Source organism: Ictalurus furcatus, chromosome 13, assembly GCF_023375685.1.
Source record: "Ictalurus furcatus strain D&B chromosome 13, Billie_1.0, whole genome shotgun sequence".
NCBI classification, from domain to species: Eukaryota; Metazoa; Chordata; class Actinopteri; order Siluriformes; family Ictaluridae; genus Ictalurus; species Ictalurus furcatus.
In genome coordinates this window covers 5,217,847-5,236,577 of record NC_071267.1, presented here as the reverse complement: position 1 = coordinate 5,236,577, position 18,731 = coordinate 5,217,847, and the positions used below count along the sequence as shown (strand labels likewise).

The 18,731-nt window shown below is 38.9% G+C and overlaps 1 protein-coding gene across 1 annotated transcript; it reads right to left on the bottom strand.

Annotated features, from left to right (window-relative positions):
- Window positions 1–66: 66 nt before the first annotated feature.
- On the bottom strand, window positions 67–15,667 carry zdhhc16b (zinc finger DHHC-type palmitoyltransferase 16b). Its single transcript, XM_053639749.1, has 10 exons — window positions 15,522–15,667; window positions 7,873–8,120; window positions 5,416–5,610; window positions 5,140–5,228; window positions 4,901–4,929; window positions 4,653–4,786; window positions 3,031–3,116; window positions 2,802–2,925; window positions 1,011–1,081; window positions 67–863 (listed from the first exon to the last, which is right to left on the bottom strand). The coding sequence occupies exons 2-10, from the start codon at window positions 8,116–8,118 to the stop codon at window positions 758–760; spliced, it is 1,080 nt and encodes a 359-aa protein (XP_053495724.1). The 5' UTR covers window positions 8,119–8,120; window positions 15,522–15,667; the 3' UTR covers window positions 67–757.
- Window positions 15,668–18,731: the final 3,064 nt, after the last annotated feature.

Sequence of the window (18,731 nt, the reverse complement as noted above, 5' to 3'; positions counted from 1 at the left end):
TCCAGAGAAGACCATGAAATCTACTCGAAACATGATTTATTATAAAAAGTAAACGTACAAAACTGCTCAGCTGTACGGAGCACAGCTCCGATATCACTTTTATTCAGAATGATCGTTTTGCCGTTTCGTGAAATGCTGTTGAATTTCTCATGAGCAGCTGATCCTCATCAGCCTTTAGCAGCCAAAACATTTTAATGAATCATCAAAAAAAAAAAAAAAACCCATTAGGTCAATTTGATGATTGAATTGTGTACCTAATACATGTGAAAATTCCATCTTCCCAAATAGACTTAAAAGGCACACTGTAAAAAATATTTTCAAAACGCTATCATAACCCAAGCAAATCATACATAACTGGACCAACCCCTCAGTAACTGTACTTCTCCCAACCAACTGTTCTCCATTAATGTCCGTTCAATGGAATGCACAGGCCAAATTAGAAATCTTTCACACATTAAAATACGTTAAAAGGATGTTTGATGTTTCTCACAAATAGCACACGTCTAGAAAAGATCATTTTGCAGTAACTCTTTGGCACATCCAATCAGTCACTTATATGTTTAAGACACTGCAATACACCACTGTACAAAAGGCATAAAAACAGCTTCTCCTTGTCATAACGACTGAACAGGGCCTGCACTTCACACCACAGTGATGCTTTGCTAACACAGAAGTGCAGATCTTTGCACTAAGTGGACTGAAATCTGCTGGTTTGAAATGTGGGTGGGTTTGTGTGCTTGTTTGTTTTATTAAACCTTTATATGGTGTCCATAGCCCCGTGTCTGTGTGTAGGACAGTCCCATGTTAGCCCATCACCACGAGGAGGATGACTGGAGGGTAACAGTACCCGTGTTATCCACTGACTGTAGGAAACAATATATGTTTAAGCTACTTGCAAACCTATTCAGTTTTGCATTAAAATTACATCCATTTCACGTGCGTTTTTGTATTCAACTTTGCTTCATAAGTTATCAAAAGTCTATAAGAAGAAAAAAAAGATGCACTTGTACCTCTTTTTCTCCACACCAAACAGGATTTTCCAGTTATTTTTTCTTCCATGATGATACGGATTCCTGAATACCTACACAGAGAGGTGTTCGTTATTATCGAGTTAAAATACAAGAGCTCATGGTCTTGTGCATGGTGCCCTGCAGGGTTATTCCTGGGATAGGCTTTGGAGCCACACTGACCAGGATAAGTGGTTACTGAAAGTGAGTGAAATAGAATAATTGTCTTTTTATGTGCTCGTAGTGGCGCTTAATTCATTTTGAAGGTGTTGATTAATTTTCTATAACTGACAGTAGTTGCAAGGCAAATCACAGGTACATACACCGATCAGCCATAACATTAAAACCGCCGAGAAGTACCTGGCAAGGGGTGGGATATATTAGGAAGGAAGTGAACAGTCAGTTCTCAAAGCTGATGTGTTGGAAGCAGGAAAAATGGGCAAGTGTAGGGATTTGAGAGATTTTGACAAGGGCCAAACTGTGACGGCTAGACGACCAGGTCAGAGCAGCTCCTAAACAGCAGGGCTTGTAGGGTGTTCCTGGTATGCAGTGGTTAGTACCTAACAAAAGTGGTCCACGGAAGGACAACCGGTACACCAGCGACAGGGTGATGGGCACCCAAGGCTTACTGATACACATGGTAACTCCGTCTGGTCTGATCCCACAACACAAATTGCTGAAAAATTTAATGCTGGCTATGATAGAAAGGTGTGAGAACACACTGTGCATTGCAGTTTGCTATGTATGGGGCTGCGTAGCCGCAGACTGGTCAGAGTGCCCATTCTGACCCCTGTCCGCTGCCGAAAGTGTCTACAATGGGTACGTGAGCATCAGAACCGGACCATGGAGCAATGGAAGAAGGTGGCCTGGTCTGATGAATCACGTTTTCTTTTACATCATGTGGATGGCCAGGTGCGTGTGCGTCGCTTACTTGGGGAAGAGATGTCACTAGGATGCACTGTGGGAAGAAGGCAAGCCGGCAGAGGCAGTGTGATGCACTGGGCAATGTTCTGCTGGGAAACATTGGGTCATGGCATTCATGTGGATGTTACTTTGACACGTACCACCTACCTAAATATTGTTGCAGACTAAGTACTCCCTTTCATGGCAACTGTATTCCCTAATGGCAGTGGCCTCTTTGAGCAGGATAATGCGCCCTGACACACGGTCACGTTCCTCAAACTGTTCCTGAACAATTTTTGCAAAGAGTTCAAGGTGTTGACTTGTCCTCCAAATTCCCCAGATCTCAATACGACCGGAATTTGTGGGATGTGCTGGACAAGCAAGTCCGGTCCGTGGAGGCCTCACCGCGTAACTTAAGGATCTGCTGCTAACGTCTTGGTGCCAGATACCACAGCACACCTTCACAGGTCTTGTGGAGTCCATACCTTGATGGGTCAGAGCTGTTTTGGCAGCACAAGTGGACCTACAGTACAGGTTTTAATCTTATATCTGATCGGTGTATGATAAATCAGTAATTACTCCAGATAATTAAAACGAGTCCTTGCCTATCAACTGATCAAATTACCTTACGTGCCAATATTAACTTACAACTGGTGCGTAACAAATCAGTTTACAAAATTATATGATAATTACATAGCGTAATACTGAAAAGTCTCCAGGTCATTCTGATCATCTTGATCATTTGTGTATAAAGATAATTCTGAGCTCCTGCCCCAGACGGTGTAGTGAAGTAAATGAGAACGTTGTGAATTCTAGGCTTTGAACATAACGGCAAACTCAAAAGAAAACCAGGCATATTACCTGTTAATTACTAGAAAGCAGAAAGCACACCTGGCCTATCTGCTTCAGGCGTTTTTTCTCTTTGCGGTTAATGAGTCTCTCCACACTTGTCTCTCCTCTGGTGATAAGCACAGCATGCCAGATGGTCAGACCTCCCAAGGCTACTGCCACTGAGCTAAGCCCATAAAAGGAACAAATGTGTTTTTAAACGCTAAATATGTATACATTTTAAATAAAATTTTAAAGTAACGGATGCAAAGTCACATCTGTCACGTCTTACCTGGTTAGCACCCACATGTAAAGAAGGCTCTTATGAAAAAGCTTCTCCTCATTAGTGAAATGGGGTGGAGGAGTCTGATAATAGCTCTTATGAAGAAACATAAAAAAAAAGAACATTAGATGGCAATTTTACAAGTAATCAGATGTCTAACATGGTTCACATCAAGGATTAGTTTCTCAATCTAAATCACGTTAGTAAGTGATTTTTTTATTTTATAATTATAATGTTCTAAGTCTGTGGATGATGACACGCAGTCTTTATTCAACATTAAGCACTTTTCCGACTAGGATGACTGTTGTGTCTACGTTATTATCCTCATGGCCTGACTGCTTGGTGACCACTTAATATGAAGTGAAGCCAATGGGTGCTTCTCATCTCTTATTTGTGCATCCTCATTTCCTTTCCTCGCTTCCTTTCCTTGCATCTTAGCTCCACCCACTTAGGATGTGAGGGAAGGATGCAAGGATGAGATGAATCGAAGAGAGGATAGAGAGGAATCGAAGCAAGTCAAATGGGATATCCTCGCTCTCTCAAGCGTCACTGTGCTCAACTGGATGACTTCACTGCGCCTCAGGGATCTGCCGTACTGCTATTTTTTTTTTTTTTTTTTTTGATCTGCCGTTATGTTGTTGGCGCTTGGTTAATAAAACATTCTTAATAAAGCCAAATGCACTGGTATGTGAAATGTCTGGGTTATTCAACGATGAATTAATAAACAATAGATAAATGATCGCATTGTTTGTGCAGCTTTGCATATCCAAACATGCAAGGATCAATTAATCACAATGCTCACTGTAAGCATATTATTATTTAATTATATTTCACACAAATGCCATCACACCATCAAAGGACTTTTTGTTGGAGATCGTGGCAGATGTAAAGGAGGAGGGGAATTTATACGTGCGTCGGATTTTTCGACAAGAAAACACTTCTGCATAGGATACACCCGTGTATCCTCACTCCTAGCTCCTCTGGAAGCTTCCTCGCTGTGCAATTAGAGAACTGATACGTCCTTCAAGATGGTTGACGCCGATCGATTTCCAGGTCACCGGCTGGAGGACGGAGGAGCGAGGAAACGAGGAAGCATCAATTTGATTATTGAGAAGCACCCAATGTGATACTATTCAGTCAGCTGAGTGAGGTTATGAAGCCTTTGTACAACCTGTCTCGAGGCATATTGAAGGCTCATGGGGATATAATAAAGCCCTGTGGCAGTCACTGGATCTTCCTGCATGCACATCTTCAAAAACATAATGTGCCCTTTAATGACCTGTTTTAATGATCAACTCCTAACACCCCAGGTTGAAAGACCTCATTCACGCATAAACCAGGGCGCTACACCCTGAGGACGCACTTGAGGAACTTGCTTGTTCCTACCGGTTACTTTGTGATGTGAATCACAAATTCACATCAGATTATTTAATGGTAACATCATTACCTGTCCCAACACTGTGGAACAGAATACTCATTTCAGATTTTCTAATCACGGTATATGATATTGGTAAACAATCACAGACCTGAGTCGACTCTTCAACTCATCATGTCCCTTATGAGTCCGGTTTAACTCTTAACTCTTAAACCTCTGCTGTTACATGACATCTAAAACAGTCCAGTTCGCCTACCTCAATGGCATTGTAAGCGTCTAAGAACATGTCTTTGGCGCTGATGCTGCAGTAGATGCAGCCCATGGTCATATAAAGGCAAAAGGAAAAGAAGTAGCGGTGGTTGAAATGGCCCACGCAGTTATTTAACCAGGCTGTAAGACACACGGGTTAAGGATAAAAACCAACAAAATGGCAAACAGGGCTTTAGCTTACATACGGTTTGGTAGAGAAGGTGGCAAAAGCGAAATAAAGCAAAGAAAGGATACGACAGTGATGGTCCATTTTTAAAACACACCTGTGAGGAAACAGTTCATTGGAATTCTCAGTATTTAACAGCTGACACATTAAGAATCATTATTGTAATCATGATAAAAATGACAGTAATTATCACATCATTACATAAATGCCAACTGCAAACAATGTTCTATTAATAGCTTTAAAAGGGATAGGTATTTAAGTTACATATAATTTAATATGACAATTATCTTCGAAGCCAAACACCTACGCGTTGCAGATACTGCAGTGGTGCGTCCTAGTCGGTTTGGGGACAATACACTTCTTACAAATGGTCACTGTTGGAATATCACACTTTTCCTGAAATATAAGTGGATCAAGCACAATGTTACAGTCCCCTGAATTCTCTTAAGTCAATGCAACAAATTGTGCAGCAAACAGAAATGATAGAAATTCGCGGCTCAAAGACTGGATATGCCACACTGATTTAGTCCGTGAGTAATAATGTAGTGGGGGGGGTTAGGTTAAGAAGCAATGAATGAAGTACCTGCGGAGAATGTCCAGGCGATGTTGTGACAGCCTTGTAGTAGTGAAACACAATATTCACAAGATTCCAGTGGCCATAGCAGAGGTGCCAGAAGATCCAGTGCGTCGGGTACGTGTGTATGATCAGAGGCAGGACGCAGAGGTAGACGATCAGCACTACAGAACCGGTGAGAGCAATCACCAGACACACAAACACCTTCATAAAAAAGGAGAAGAACGCATTAGAAGCACCAGGAGCTTTAATGGTTGTTTTCTTTTTACAATTTTGTGAATTAAACCCCTGGATGGGGATTTTTTGGGAAGATGAGACACAGCAAACACACTCAGGTATGGATCAAAATAACCGGCCCGACAGCAGTGAGGTGGTTTCAGTCAATTGCAGTTGCAGTGAAAAACGGCTTTGTGACTGAACTGTCTAAATTGCAGCAAGTAAACTAAACACATTGTGTACTTTGTAGGTATGTTTTATTAGATGCGAACTAAGCCACAAACTGAACCAAAGGACAGAGCTGTAGCGCTGTAGAAACGCCATGTGCTCTGATGAACATAATTAAAATAAAGGGCACACGGTGGCTTAGTGGTTAGCACGTTCGCCTCACACCTCCAGGGTCGAGGGTTTGATTCCCGCGGCTCTGTGTGTGCGGAGTTTGGATATTCTCCCTGTGCTGCGGGGGGGTACTCCGGTTTCCTCCCCCAGTCCGAAGACATGCATGGTAGGCTGATTGGCGTGTCTAAAGTGTCCGTAGTGTGTATGAGTTGGTGTGTGATCCATATAGAAGATGGTTGGTGGAAATAAAATTATATTTATATAGTTATCTGACTGTTTATTTAGTGCAGGCTTGGATTCTCTCTAGTTTTTGTCATTTCTTATACAAGCTTTCATAATATAGGACATTACGTGTGAGGAAGACTTTTAGCAACAATTCTACCCTGTGGCCACTCACCTCCAGTGTACTGATCCTTTAACCACCAGTGATTAAACCAGGCTGATACGAGTGTACCAGTGATGTTGGGGTTTTTAAACTTTATTGGATATGTTAGAGTGTAAAAACTGTTCATCGATTCCCTTTTCTATGGAAGCCCTTAGCGGCCATGCGTTATTAATTTTTTTTTTTCCCCTGTTGTTTTCTCGTGATCTCGACATAAGAAAAAGCTGTTTTCTCACGACGTAATATTATCCCGAGAAAATCTTGCGCTTTTGAATGGAACTGGCGTTAAATACACGTTGGCATCTTCGCCATCATAAATGTAATAATCGCCCGCCGTAGAGATGGACTTTATCTCCGCATTAAGAGAGAGGTGTGTCCCCTTCACAAGTGTCGGACACTGATGTGGAAGTCGTCAATCCTGCAGGGATGAAGTGTTTTTGTAGGCCACCCCAGACGTTAGCATCACCCTGCTTCCCTCCACAAAAAGCCAATAGGATTTTTTTTCATTGGCTTTTGGATTACTGCAGAAAATAAACTCTGTGACCAACAAAAGTTTATGATTCCTACATGTTTCGTTCATTTAGATAATCTTCACAAATGAACACAACATTTATGAATTTTGAAGCCTAAATAGAATCGGCAGAAGTAAAAACCTAACGCTAAGGCTCTAAAGGAACTACACCACGGTCGCACGACTTCAACGTCACCGCCACTACGCTTCCGACAGCTCTTTCAATCTATATTTAAAAACACTACAATGGGAAAACACTATAAATTGATAAATCTACCAGTTGGAAAGTTTGAGTTGCAGGAGCGCGAGTATAAACACATCAAAGCTGTAGTAGAGGAGTTTTCCTGTTCGGCGTGATGATGTTTAATGTCCCCCGACAACCTCTGTAGTACCATTTAGTACCGTGTAGCAACCGTCTTTTTCAAGACATGTAAAATCTTTTTTTAAAAATCCCGAGTGGGGTATTACTGGTGTATTTTTAGGGCGTAGTGTAAAACATGAACATGTGTTAAGCTTGTGTTAACCACAAAACCTTATTTCAGGCATTTAACCAAAAACCCACTGACTTATTGACTTCGGGACGATGGATGCAGAGTACACAGAAAAATTAAGTCGTAGTCGAGAAAACAACAAAGAAAAAAATGAATAATGCATGGCCGCTTAGGGCTTCCGTACTTTTCTGAGCACATCACAGATTCATTTCAGTAAGAGTATAGTCCAACTGTTTAAATATAAGGCAGGTTAGACAAATAGGTAGAATCAGATTTATGTACTGGAGCTGTGAACATTTTATTCTTGAACCTGTCACTACAGAGCCCAAACTATACTTGTGTTCAAATATTTGAGACATATAGTAATTTTCCTAGTTGGATTAAAATTGCAGTTAGATTCGAGATGAGATTAACAATCCATCCATTGTCTGTATCGTTTATCCTATACAGAGTCATGGGGAGACTAGAACTATGCCAGGGAACTCGCAAAATATACTAAAAAGTAAAAATCATATCAGTCAACTCACCACCCCAAACCAGCGGGTCAGGTTATCCACCAACCAGTAAACAGGTTCAAAGATCGAGTCAAGCACCGTATCCCAGTTGGTGAGGACGTTGAAGTAGAGGGAGTTGAAGATGATTTTTCCATAGCTCCATAACTGCCGGAGTGGGCCAGGCCGCTTCCCTTGTCTCTGTTGGGGACACAGGCGGACCCAGCGCACTGAGAGACGCGCGAGTCTCGAGAAATAACACCTCCAGCTATGCGTCCCCATTCCTGAAACACACGAATACACAAGTGCATGAGATGCACAACTGCCTCGCTCCATCAGACCATAGTCTTTAAAATAAAAGCAAAATCTAAGTTGTAACCAGGGGAACTATATACACGTATGTATATATATATATATATATATACACAAATATAACCATATACAATGCAATCTTAGAACGCAAACAGGGACAGCAAAAAGCAAAAGGTGGACATAAAATGATTCAACCTGAAATCAGCATTCGGGAATGTCCAAAAGTGTCAACTACCCCCCTCAATGTGAGATCCGTCAATCATATTTCATCACACAAAAACAAAAAACAAAAATACATGTCACTCTAAAAAGTGAACTAGAATTAGTCTTACCTTAACTTTATTTCTTTTTTTCCATTAAAAAGAATCTTAAGCTGTCTAAATCATTAAAAAAAAAAAATAGTCATCAGATCATCTAAATGCAAGCAAGAAAACATCTTCCATCTTCAGCGGTCAACTGCAACATTACAGCACTAGCGAGGATGTCCTGATGCTTTTCAAAGAAGCAAAAGCATCAGTGTCAGTAAAGTTGAGCTCAATCTAATCTCGGCAAAACAAACACTGCTAGAAAGTAGGGCAATGCGATCGAATAGGTGCAAAAAAAAAAACAACCTCTCTAAATATTTTAACAATTTCTTACCTATACACTTTCCATTCCAAACTCCACAAGATACAAGACCACTGTAACTCAGCACTGAATTAATTTCCTCAAGGGAAAATGTCCTCAAGTCATCTGATACAGTATCAGTTCCAAAGTATGGTCCCTACCTGGGTCTTGCAAGGTGCGACTCATGAATTGTTAAGGGGCTTTCAAAAGTCACCACAACACACTATGGAGCCTTGCTAATTTGGGAACAGGAGAAGGTGAACGGAGAAGGAGAAGCCGTGACTGCCTTAAGCAAACTTGAGAAAGTCATTTGATTAAGTGTAGCCATTTCACCTGCACCATCTGCATACTTTATGCAGGAATGTGTACTCTAACTAGGACAGCATCAAGTATAAAAACTTAATTTTTGTACAAGCAGATAAATCTTGAATTTTAGATCAACTGTCTTTAAAAAAAAAAAAAAGCGGGGAAATCCTGCTCTGTCATCTGAAAATGAGCACAGGAAAAGAAACAAAATCAGCTAATAAATGTGGCTGTGCATAGTAAGTGAGCAAGTTAGATAGGTAAATACATTTTCTGCACAGTTTTAGGTTCATATGCCACCTGTTTGCACTTGAACAGCATGGAAACCCAAACCTGCCCTTGGTTCAACTGCCATGATTATGACTGACTGATTGTAACACAGCACCGGTCCTAGCCCCTGATAACCTTCTCCACTTTCACTCGATCCCATGTAAATAGCAAACTCCTTTTCCATTGTTCCATTGCGATCAGTGACAGGTCACACAAAGATATGCAGAGGAAATTAATGAGTTATTTGTTTGGCAGAATATTAATTTCTCTCACATGTCTGAAAGCCCATCCGTAACTTTTGCCAGCCTGATAACTAACGGCTTTTTAAAACTGACAAATACGGCCTAAAATAATGACGTAAAAGGTGAAGACTAGTGAAGATTAATCTTAGCCCCACTTGCTATATTCCAAATTGCTCTCTTTATACATACAGTGGATATTAAAAAAAAAGTCTACACACCCCTGTTAAAATGTCAGGTTTTTCTGATGTAAAAAAAAAGAACAAAAGAAAAGAAAGAACAGAAAAAAGAACCTAAGTTAAACCATGTCAGAACCTTGTTTCAAGTGACAAGCAAACACAAACGAAGAAAGAAACAAAATACTTCTTCAATACCCCAGCTTGCACAAATGTGCACACATTTTTCTAACTGGGAATGTGGCAGTGCTCAGAATCAATCAATCACATTCAAACTCATGTTAATAAACGCTAATTAATATACAGCTTCCATCAATTAAAATGACTGATTACCCCCAAATAAATTACAGCTGTTCCTATAGGATTTTCCTGACATCTTCTTGGTAACATCTACCTGTAAATAGCCATATGGGCTGCAAAGAGCTTATAAAGCAGGTACGGGATCTCATTGTTGAAAAATATCAATCAGGAGATGGTTACAAAAAAATATCCAATGCGATGGATATACAATGGAACACTGTAAAGACAATAATCAACAAGGGGAGAAAATCTAAAATTGATGAGAAGATCAAGAGAAAACTGGTCAGGGAGGCTTCCAAGAGGCAAGTACTGGTTGCTCCCTACACGTGACAACAATCTACTGAATTCTTCATATGTCTGGGTGACAAGGTAGGGTAGCAAGACGGAAGCCTTTTTTAACCAAACCACAAGTGTGAACATCCAAGTCCGGGTAAAGTTGGCCAAAAATCTAATTTTTTGGACTATTCCCAAAACCGTGTGGAATAGTGTGCTATGGTCTGATGAGAACAAAGTTGAACTTTCTGGCCTTAATTCCAAAATATATGTTTGGCACAAAAAAACATCATCAAAAGAACACCATTGTGCAATGTTCCCAATGACCACTCACTGATCACCGTTGGATTACAATTAGGGCTGAAACTAACGATTATTCATTAATTGACTAGTTGGCCATTTATTTTTTAGATTAATCTGATGGTTGGGGGGGATGGGGGGGGGGCAAACTTCCAGTACCATTTTTTCATTTATTTAAAATAAAATACACAAAGTGAGTGTTACGAATTTAAACTTAAGACTAAAACTTTACACAACTGTTTGTTCAATTATATAAGACTGAAAAGAACCCAATACTCGTATATGTATATATATATATATATATATATATATATATATATATATATATATATATATAAGGGCTGCAACTAACGATAATTTTCCAATTAATCGGGTGGGGCAAAACTTTCAGGTTAGTAAAAAACTAATGTATTCCATTTGAGACGATATTACCTTTCTAAAATACATACACTAGTCCAATGGTCCTCAACCTTTTGTGAGCTTTGGACCCCTAGCATATTTCGAACAATCCACAAGGACCCCCTCACTCCACAACAATTATAGGCTATATATTAAACTGTCATTTCAATACATGATGCTTTATTTTATTCATAATTAACATTAATAATATTCACATTAAAATTGAATCAAAACATTTCAAGATTTTATTGTTTACATTTTATTGTTGGTGTGACATTTAATTTGACTCTCTGAATTATCTTTTGTTTATTTTATTCATCAATGCGACACTTGAACTTCTCTACCACTCATAGGTTTTTTAATTTTAAATAAATTTAAATTTAAATAAATGTTTTAAATAAATTTCCATCAATGAACGATCATCAGCTCAGCTAACGTGATATTTGTGAATGCACGTGAATAACCAAATTGATTAATTTTAAAACATCTCATTTGAATATATTTTGATACATTTAACAAAAAATAAATACATTTTTAAAACTTTCATACCGACCCACTGCAATTACACCACTGACCACTAGGGGTCCGCGGAAACACTGCACTAGACGCGAGTACATAGTGCATAGCGTAAGTTCATAATACATCATTTGGGACACATCTTTAGTATTTACTCTCTGAATCGTGTTTTCGGAACAGAAGTAACATAATGAGTAATTGTGCCGCGCGCAGACCAACTAATCGATAATGAGATTCGTTGACAACGATTTTCATAATCGACTATTATCTATCTTATCAATTAATTGTTTCAGCTCTAATTATAATGATCACTCACTGATCACCACTGTTCCCAATAACCACTCACGGATAACCACTGATCTCACTGACCAATTACTGATCACCGTTGTTCCCAATGGACACTCACTGATTAAAGCTGTTCCCACTTTTACTGATTAAAGGTGTAATATAAACTTACTATATGGAACTATTTTCAAGTGTTCAACTATATATATATATATATTTTTTTTTTTAAAGTGGCAATTTATGCACAACTTTACTATCAAACTAAAATAATTGTTGCACCACCTTGGTGTTTTTTTAAATTTGGCTTTAATGCATATTTGTATTCCAATTCACTTACTATTTTACGCAATATATAATGTAATATATGTATGTAATTTATTTATGTAGCAGAATGAAGTGTGTGAACAATAAAATCGACTGTTGAACATGAACGGCAGCTTTCAAAGACCTAAAACTCCCAATAATTCAGTGATAAAAGAAATGTTACACAAAGATTCAAATTTACATCTGCAAAATACAATGCATTAAACTTCTGCTATTTCACAATTAATACGACATGACAGCGCCTCCTTTCCCACACTAAATGCCACCTTCAAGCAAGGACAAAGTGACTCGTCACAGAGCACAAGTGAACGCTGATCCTACAGCAAGGGCCAATTACCCTGCCAAATGTCATGAAAGGTAGTTTTCACAAACAAGAAGTGGAAGTGAGCTGCATGCAACAGGTGGGAAGAATGTCTTCACCAGGCCTCATCCACCTGACCTCCTAATCTATTATGCGTCCATCTCTTCTATTCTATTAGGAGTCTGCACATAATCTCTAAACCAGAACCTTTGAACTTACGTCATTCAAAACTCATGACGGAGGACTGGAAACATTTCCGAGAAAATTTACATGTTCTGTCGCACTGACACACACTTTCCTGGATATGAATTCATTGGAAACATGTCAAAGTGCACACAGGGCCCTAAACACGCATGGTTCTCCCTCTCTCTCCCCCTTACACCCCCCACCTGATTACCCAAACAGACACACACAATTTTTGAAGACATGTTCTTACCCTGATTTGTTGTTGCCAGATATTTTTTCAGCATTGAAATAAATAAAACACCAAGTTCAGATGACCTTCTTGACTGTCATGCTTGACTTTCAGTGACAGTTTCTTCAACAAACAGTGGCCTTTAACTGTATAAGCGACATGGTCATGTGGCGTAACCAGTATTTTTCATAAAAGTATTATTATTATATACAGAAACATTCATATGGAATAAAATGTAATCCTCTAGTGTAGTGTAATAACCCTTTTTACACAATTTGTCAAAGATTATTTAGAAAACTGAGGTGTTTTCAGCACATATCCCGCTCAATATTGCAAAAACGCCTTCAAATTTAAATTTAGAGATAATCCTAATAAAATCTATTTTCATGTGATATTTTAAAAAAGAAGTAATTATTTTTATGAGTACACATACATGCCCTCTAGGTGGATAATAAAATGTTTCTCATTCTCTTGCGGTTACACCATTTGACATTTTCTTACCTTCTGTAAAACATGGTGCACATGTCATTTCAAATGGCATAAAATCAACATAAATACACTATGTACATTTTATCAAACCTGATGCATGCTTTTAAAACAAGTTTTTAAAAGATTTCTTAATTGCTGATCTTGCCAAACCTTATTTGTCACTGGCCCATTCACAAGTAATAAAGCGATTTATTCCATCTGTAACCATTTCCATGTCTATATCCAAACTACTCACTACCACGGCTCTTTTGTCTGCATTCTTGATAGAAATTATAGTATTCTGTAAACATGTAAATATTTTTGTTTGACTCATTTCATTTTCAGTAACTGATTTATGCTGGTCAGGTGGATCTGGACTCTATCCCCGGAAGACTGGGCATGAGGTGGGAATACACCCTGAATGGGACACCAGTCCATCACAGAGCAATGTATCCCATACATAGGCTCTACTTGGGCCCAGGTAGATCAAGACCCGTCCAGGTAGATAAAATCCGAATTCCAATTTTTCTTTTCAATCAAGACATGAAATTGTCAGTTCATACTGATCACAAACCAGCAGACCTTCAACCACCAGGTCAACCACTGGAGATACCTGCTGCTCCACTGTGCTGCCCCGGTTTGGGTCCCCTTTGTAAATACAGTAGGACCCCCGTATCTGTGGGGGATAGGTTCCAAGCCCCTCAGCGGATGCCCAACCACTATATACTCTACATATATATTATAAATGTAATTTAGAAATTAGGCACAATAAGTGCCATCTTTGGTTTTCCATCTCAGCATCAGCCTCTGAACCATAAACAGAATATTGCTGTCTTGGACCTCTCCACAACCCCCCTCTATATCAGTCTGGCTTAAAGATTTAATGTTCTTTTTAAAACTTGAAAAAATGAAATATAACATCAGAGGCAGGGGTGAATCATTTTTGGGAAAATGGCAACAATTTATTACCTACTTCAATGATGTACGCACCCTGGAGGTGGATTGAGGGAAGGTAGACCGTAAATACTAATCATCTTACTTTTTTTTTTTCTTTATTTGTTTGTTTGTTTTTCTGGTTGTTTGTTTGTTGTTTTTTGTTTCCCTATTTCTTTTGGTTTTGGCTGTGATTATTTTGTTGGGGCCGGGTATGGTGGGGTTGTTGTATGGGGTGTTATAATATAATATAATATGTAAAATGCGATTTTCCAATAAAAAATTCTATGAAAAAAAAAGAAAGAAATTAGGCACAATAAGACATTAACAACAATAACTAATAATAAAGTAGAACAATTATAATAACAAAAGTTATGCGAATGTGGTCTCTCTCTATTATATTTATTGTACTGTAATCACCTTCCTTCTTCTTTTTCTTCTACGCTGGGCAGGATCACACAAGATTTCAACACATTACTCAGCACACTTTAAATTATGAATGTTTATTGTATTTCTGGAACTTTCTAAGAATTTTTTTTTTCTTTTTCAGACGGCGGTCAACCACGATGAAGTGAAACCATGGTAACCGAAACAGCGGATATGTTGGTTTTACTGTATGTACATAGTTAGTTTGTGTTGTTTTGACCAAAGATGACCATTTCTTTCTATAATAAATAAAATAATAATCTACTGCTTTCTATTCTATTCCCGTTCACTTTTGAAAATCTTCCTTCTTCATGACACTTTCTAATATGCAAATTACCATGACAAATCGATGAATATGCAAATTAGTCTATGATGTCATTTGGCGACTTCTACCGATATTTTGAGCAGACATTAATTTCTCCTGAAAAGACCTAGCAACAGATACGTTTCATGTTTTATCAACATTGTGGGGGTTTTTTTATTATTATTATTTTATTACTGTAGGTGTTTAAATTAGGTTTAAAGTGCAGCGCTTAGGTTACTATCTAGAGTGAAATATCGCTGACTGACCAAAACCGGTCGTTAAAATGGGAGACACTTTTGAGCAGAATCCTTTAGCTTTACTGTGAGTAAGGTGAATAATTAGTATTGTAGCTAGCACACAGGAGGGGAAAGGTAGTGAATAAGCAGAAAATGTTTTAACTACACATTATCCGATTCTGTAGAGAGAGTAATGTCAGTGCTAGCTGCTCCACATCATGATTTATAGTGGATGTTGCAGTAGACACACTGAAGAACAGCTCGTTGTGTTCATTCTCTAACTGAACTCAACTACTCACCAGTGGTTGGTACAGTGAAAACACAGGACCGGTCCGGTTCACAGCGCTGATATTCGTATCATTTTTAATAAAAATTGATTTTAACACTGTAGAATACTGACAGCTCTTTTTTTTTTTTTTTTTTTTTTTTAAGCTTGCTCTTTTTCTTTGGTGTTTTCTGGCGGTTGGTGAATTAGCATTTGGACTCATTATCGCCCCCAGCTGGTGGTGGAGTGTGGAGACGGTGGAGGAAGTACTAATGACCCTATGGATGCTAAATATAATGTAATAACAACGAAAAAATACTAATAAAATATTAATAATATCCAGGCTTACTTCCTAATAACAATACTTCATTGATTATCTTTTCCCAATACTTTCTATTAATCCTTAAACTGATCCCTTTCTCTGTTATATACAGTACATATTGCAAAAGTATTACTACACTTTTGTATGTACAAACGTTTGTACATACTGTACCTGACCATCACACCCTAATGTGGTTCTTCTCCAAACTGTTGCCGCAAAGTTAGACGCACACAATTGCATAAAATGCCTTTGTGTGCTGTAGTGTTACAGTTTCCCTTCACTGGAAATAAGAAGCCCAAACATGTTCCTGCATGACAATGCTCCTGTGCACAAAATGAAGTCTGTGAAGACATGGTTTGCCAAGGTTGGAGTGGAAGAACTCAAGTGTCCTGGACAGAGCCCTGACCTCAACCGTACTGAACACCTTTGGGATGAACTGGAAAGCCATCTGTGCCCCAGGCCACTTCACCCGACATCAGTGCCTGACCTCACTAATGCTCTTGTGGCTGAATGAGCACGAATCCCAACATAGTGTATGTTGGATATATAGAGTGTATACATTCATTTTTTGTTTATTTTTCACTTGGTTGTACCTTCAGCAATAATTTTCTGTTGATGTAATATGGAGAGAATGAGGTAGGGGTGGCTCAGTGGTTAGGGCTCTGAGAAGGTTTAACAAGTTGGGATGTCTGAATGGGTGAGTTTTAATGCACTGCACTTGTAACCATGCCTTACACCTCCTGGTTTGGGGGTTCGAATCCTGCCCTCGCCCTGTGTGTGTGGAGTTTGCATGTTCTCCCCGTGCTTAGGTGCTTTACTTCGGGTACTCCGGTTTCCTTCCCCAGTCCAAATACATGCGTTATAGGCTGATCGGCATTTCCAAATTGTCCGTAGCGTGTGAATGTGTGTGATTGTGCACTGTGATGGGTTGGCACTCCATCCAGGGTATCCCCTGCCTTGTGCCCAGAGTTCCCTGGGATGGATCGAAGGATGGATGGAAGGTTGCACTTGTATACATGACAATACTGTTTGTCTGCCTATCTATATCTATCTATATAGTAGAGAAGAAGCATATAATGGTGCTTAGAGATTAAATATCATTATATTGTATAAAGCTATTAACTACTAAATACAATTTAACAAAATTCACCCACCAAGCTTGATTGCTTTCGTTATAATACTTAGGATGCAATAAGGGCTCATGGGCACTAGGGGGCCTCCAAGAGTTACTCCATGCGTACACTCTCTTAGAAACAAAGGTAGGCTTAGCCTTTCCTTGTCGCTGAGGTGTACCTCATCCTTAACTTTAGCTTTAACATGTATCTTCAACCTAGAAATGTAGATATAATGTACATAAAGTTATATAATTGGACTGTAATTACTTTAGAGTAAAGCTACACTTACAATTTCTAGTGAAGTTAGGCAGGACTGGACTGTTAAGAGGCAAAAAGTGAAATCTGCTGGTACAGCCAGTCACAGTGCATAAAACAGAGTGAGTCACTGTTTAAATATTGGAAAGAGGCTTTCTGCACCATAGCCAAACCATAATCAGGCAATGCTCATAGCTGTCTGACTGGCAGAAGTGGAATTCAAAACCATTCCTCCACAGAGCTTAACTCCAGCCACTTGGCCACACTACCTCATGTTCTAAGAAGAATTTAATCCACAGCCATGGGAGTGGTGACTAGGGCTGCCAAGAACAGGAGAATGAGAATCAAATCCATGTGTTTTGGGAACATTGTATATGGGAAGGTTGAAACCATAACCGGGTATGGTGCTGTTGATTTCGAAAAATGCTGCTCCTAATCTGATCTGGCATTCAGCTGGTGAGTAGGTCACATGAGGTTATAGAAGCTTTAGTAAAATCAACAGTCAAGTAGGCCTGTAATCATACTGCTAGTTATATGTTTTTCATGGTTCTTATTTTCTCAGCTCAATTTCTTAACTGAGTATACATGGAGTATCGCATGGAAACCTGTCCCTTCCTTCTTATATAAAGTCGGCATTTTGCATCCATAAGCATCATCATCAGCACGAGAGAATCTATTAATTAATGCCAGAACAAAATTAACTACTACTGGTCAAGTGGTGCAGTGAAATCATAAGAAACTTGAGAAGAAAAAGCCAGTTCACCAATATGTACATCTTTCGTGCACCATGTAAAAAAAAAAAAAAGAAAGAAAGAAAAGAGAGAGAGAGAGAGAAAAGCATGTGGTTTATCCAAATCGACAATGCTAAAGAATGACAGGGATTATGTACCCTTCTCTGACTCTCTGTGTTAGCCATTGTTCTCAATATATAACTATCATATGTGAAATGAAGTATTTTATTAAAACATATACATTAAGGGTGTGGTTAGAGTCATATTAGGTAAGAATATGGTAAAACAATATTGGGTTATTTGGGGTTCTAGCATACATGCTACTGGTATTTTTCCATATTCATTTTTATTTTGTCCATATTTTTTCTCAGGTGCTAGAACTTCCAATTTAGAAAACAAAGCATACAGTGGTACCTTTAGAATTTTCTATATTTCTTATTATATAACAGCCAACCATGGTGTACCTAAACATCACTGAAATAGAACCTTTCAATGTGCAATGTAGCGTAGGCTAAAAGTGTAAACAAGCAGAAATTCTGGAAGAGATGACAGAAAAAGTCATTTAAATATTTCAGTCTGGAAAGAATCACAAATCAATTTCTAAGGCCATGGGACTCCAGTGAACCACAGTGAGAGCCATTATCTCCAAATGGAGAAAAGTTGGAACGAGGGTGAATTTTACTGCACGTGGCCGGCCAACCAAAATTCCTCCAAGAGCACACTGACAACTCATCCAGGAAGTCCCAAAAGAACCCAGGCGAACATTTTAAAAAAAACATCAGGCCTCGCTGGTAAAGACAGATCTCTGGTTATACAGTAGG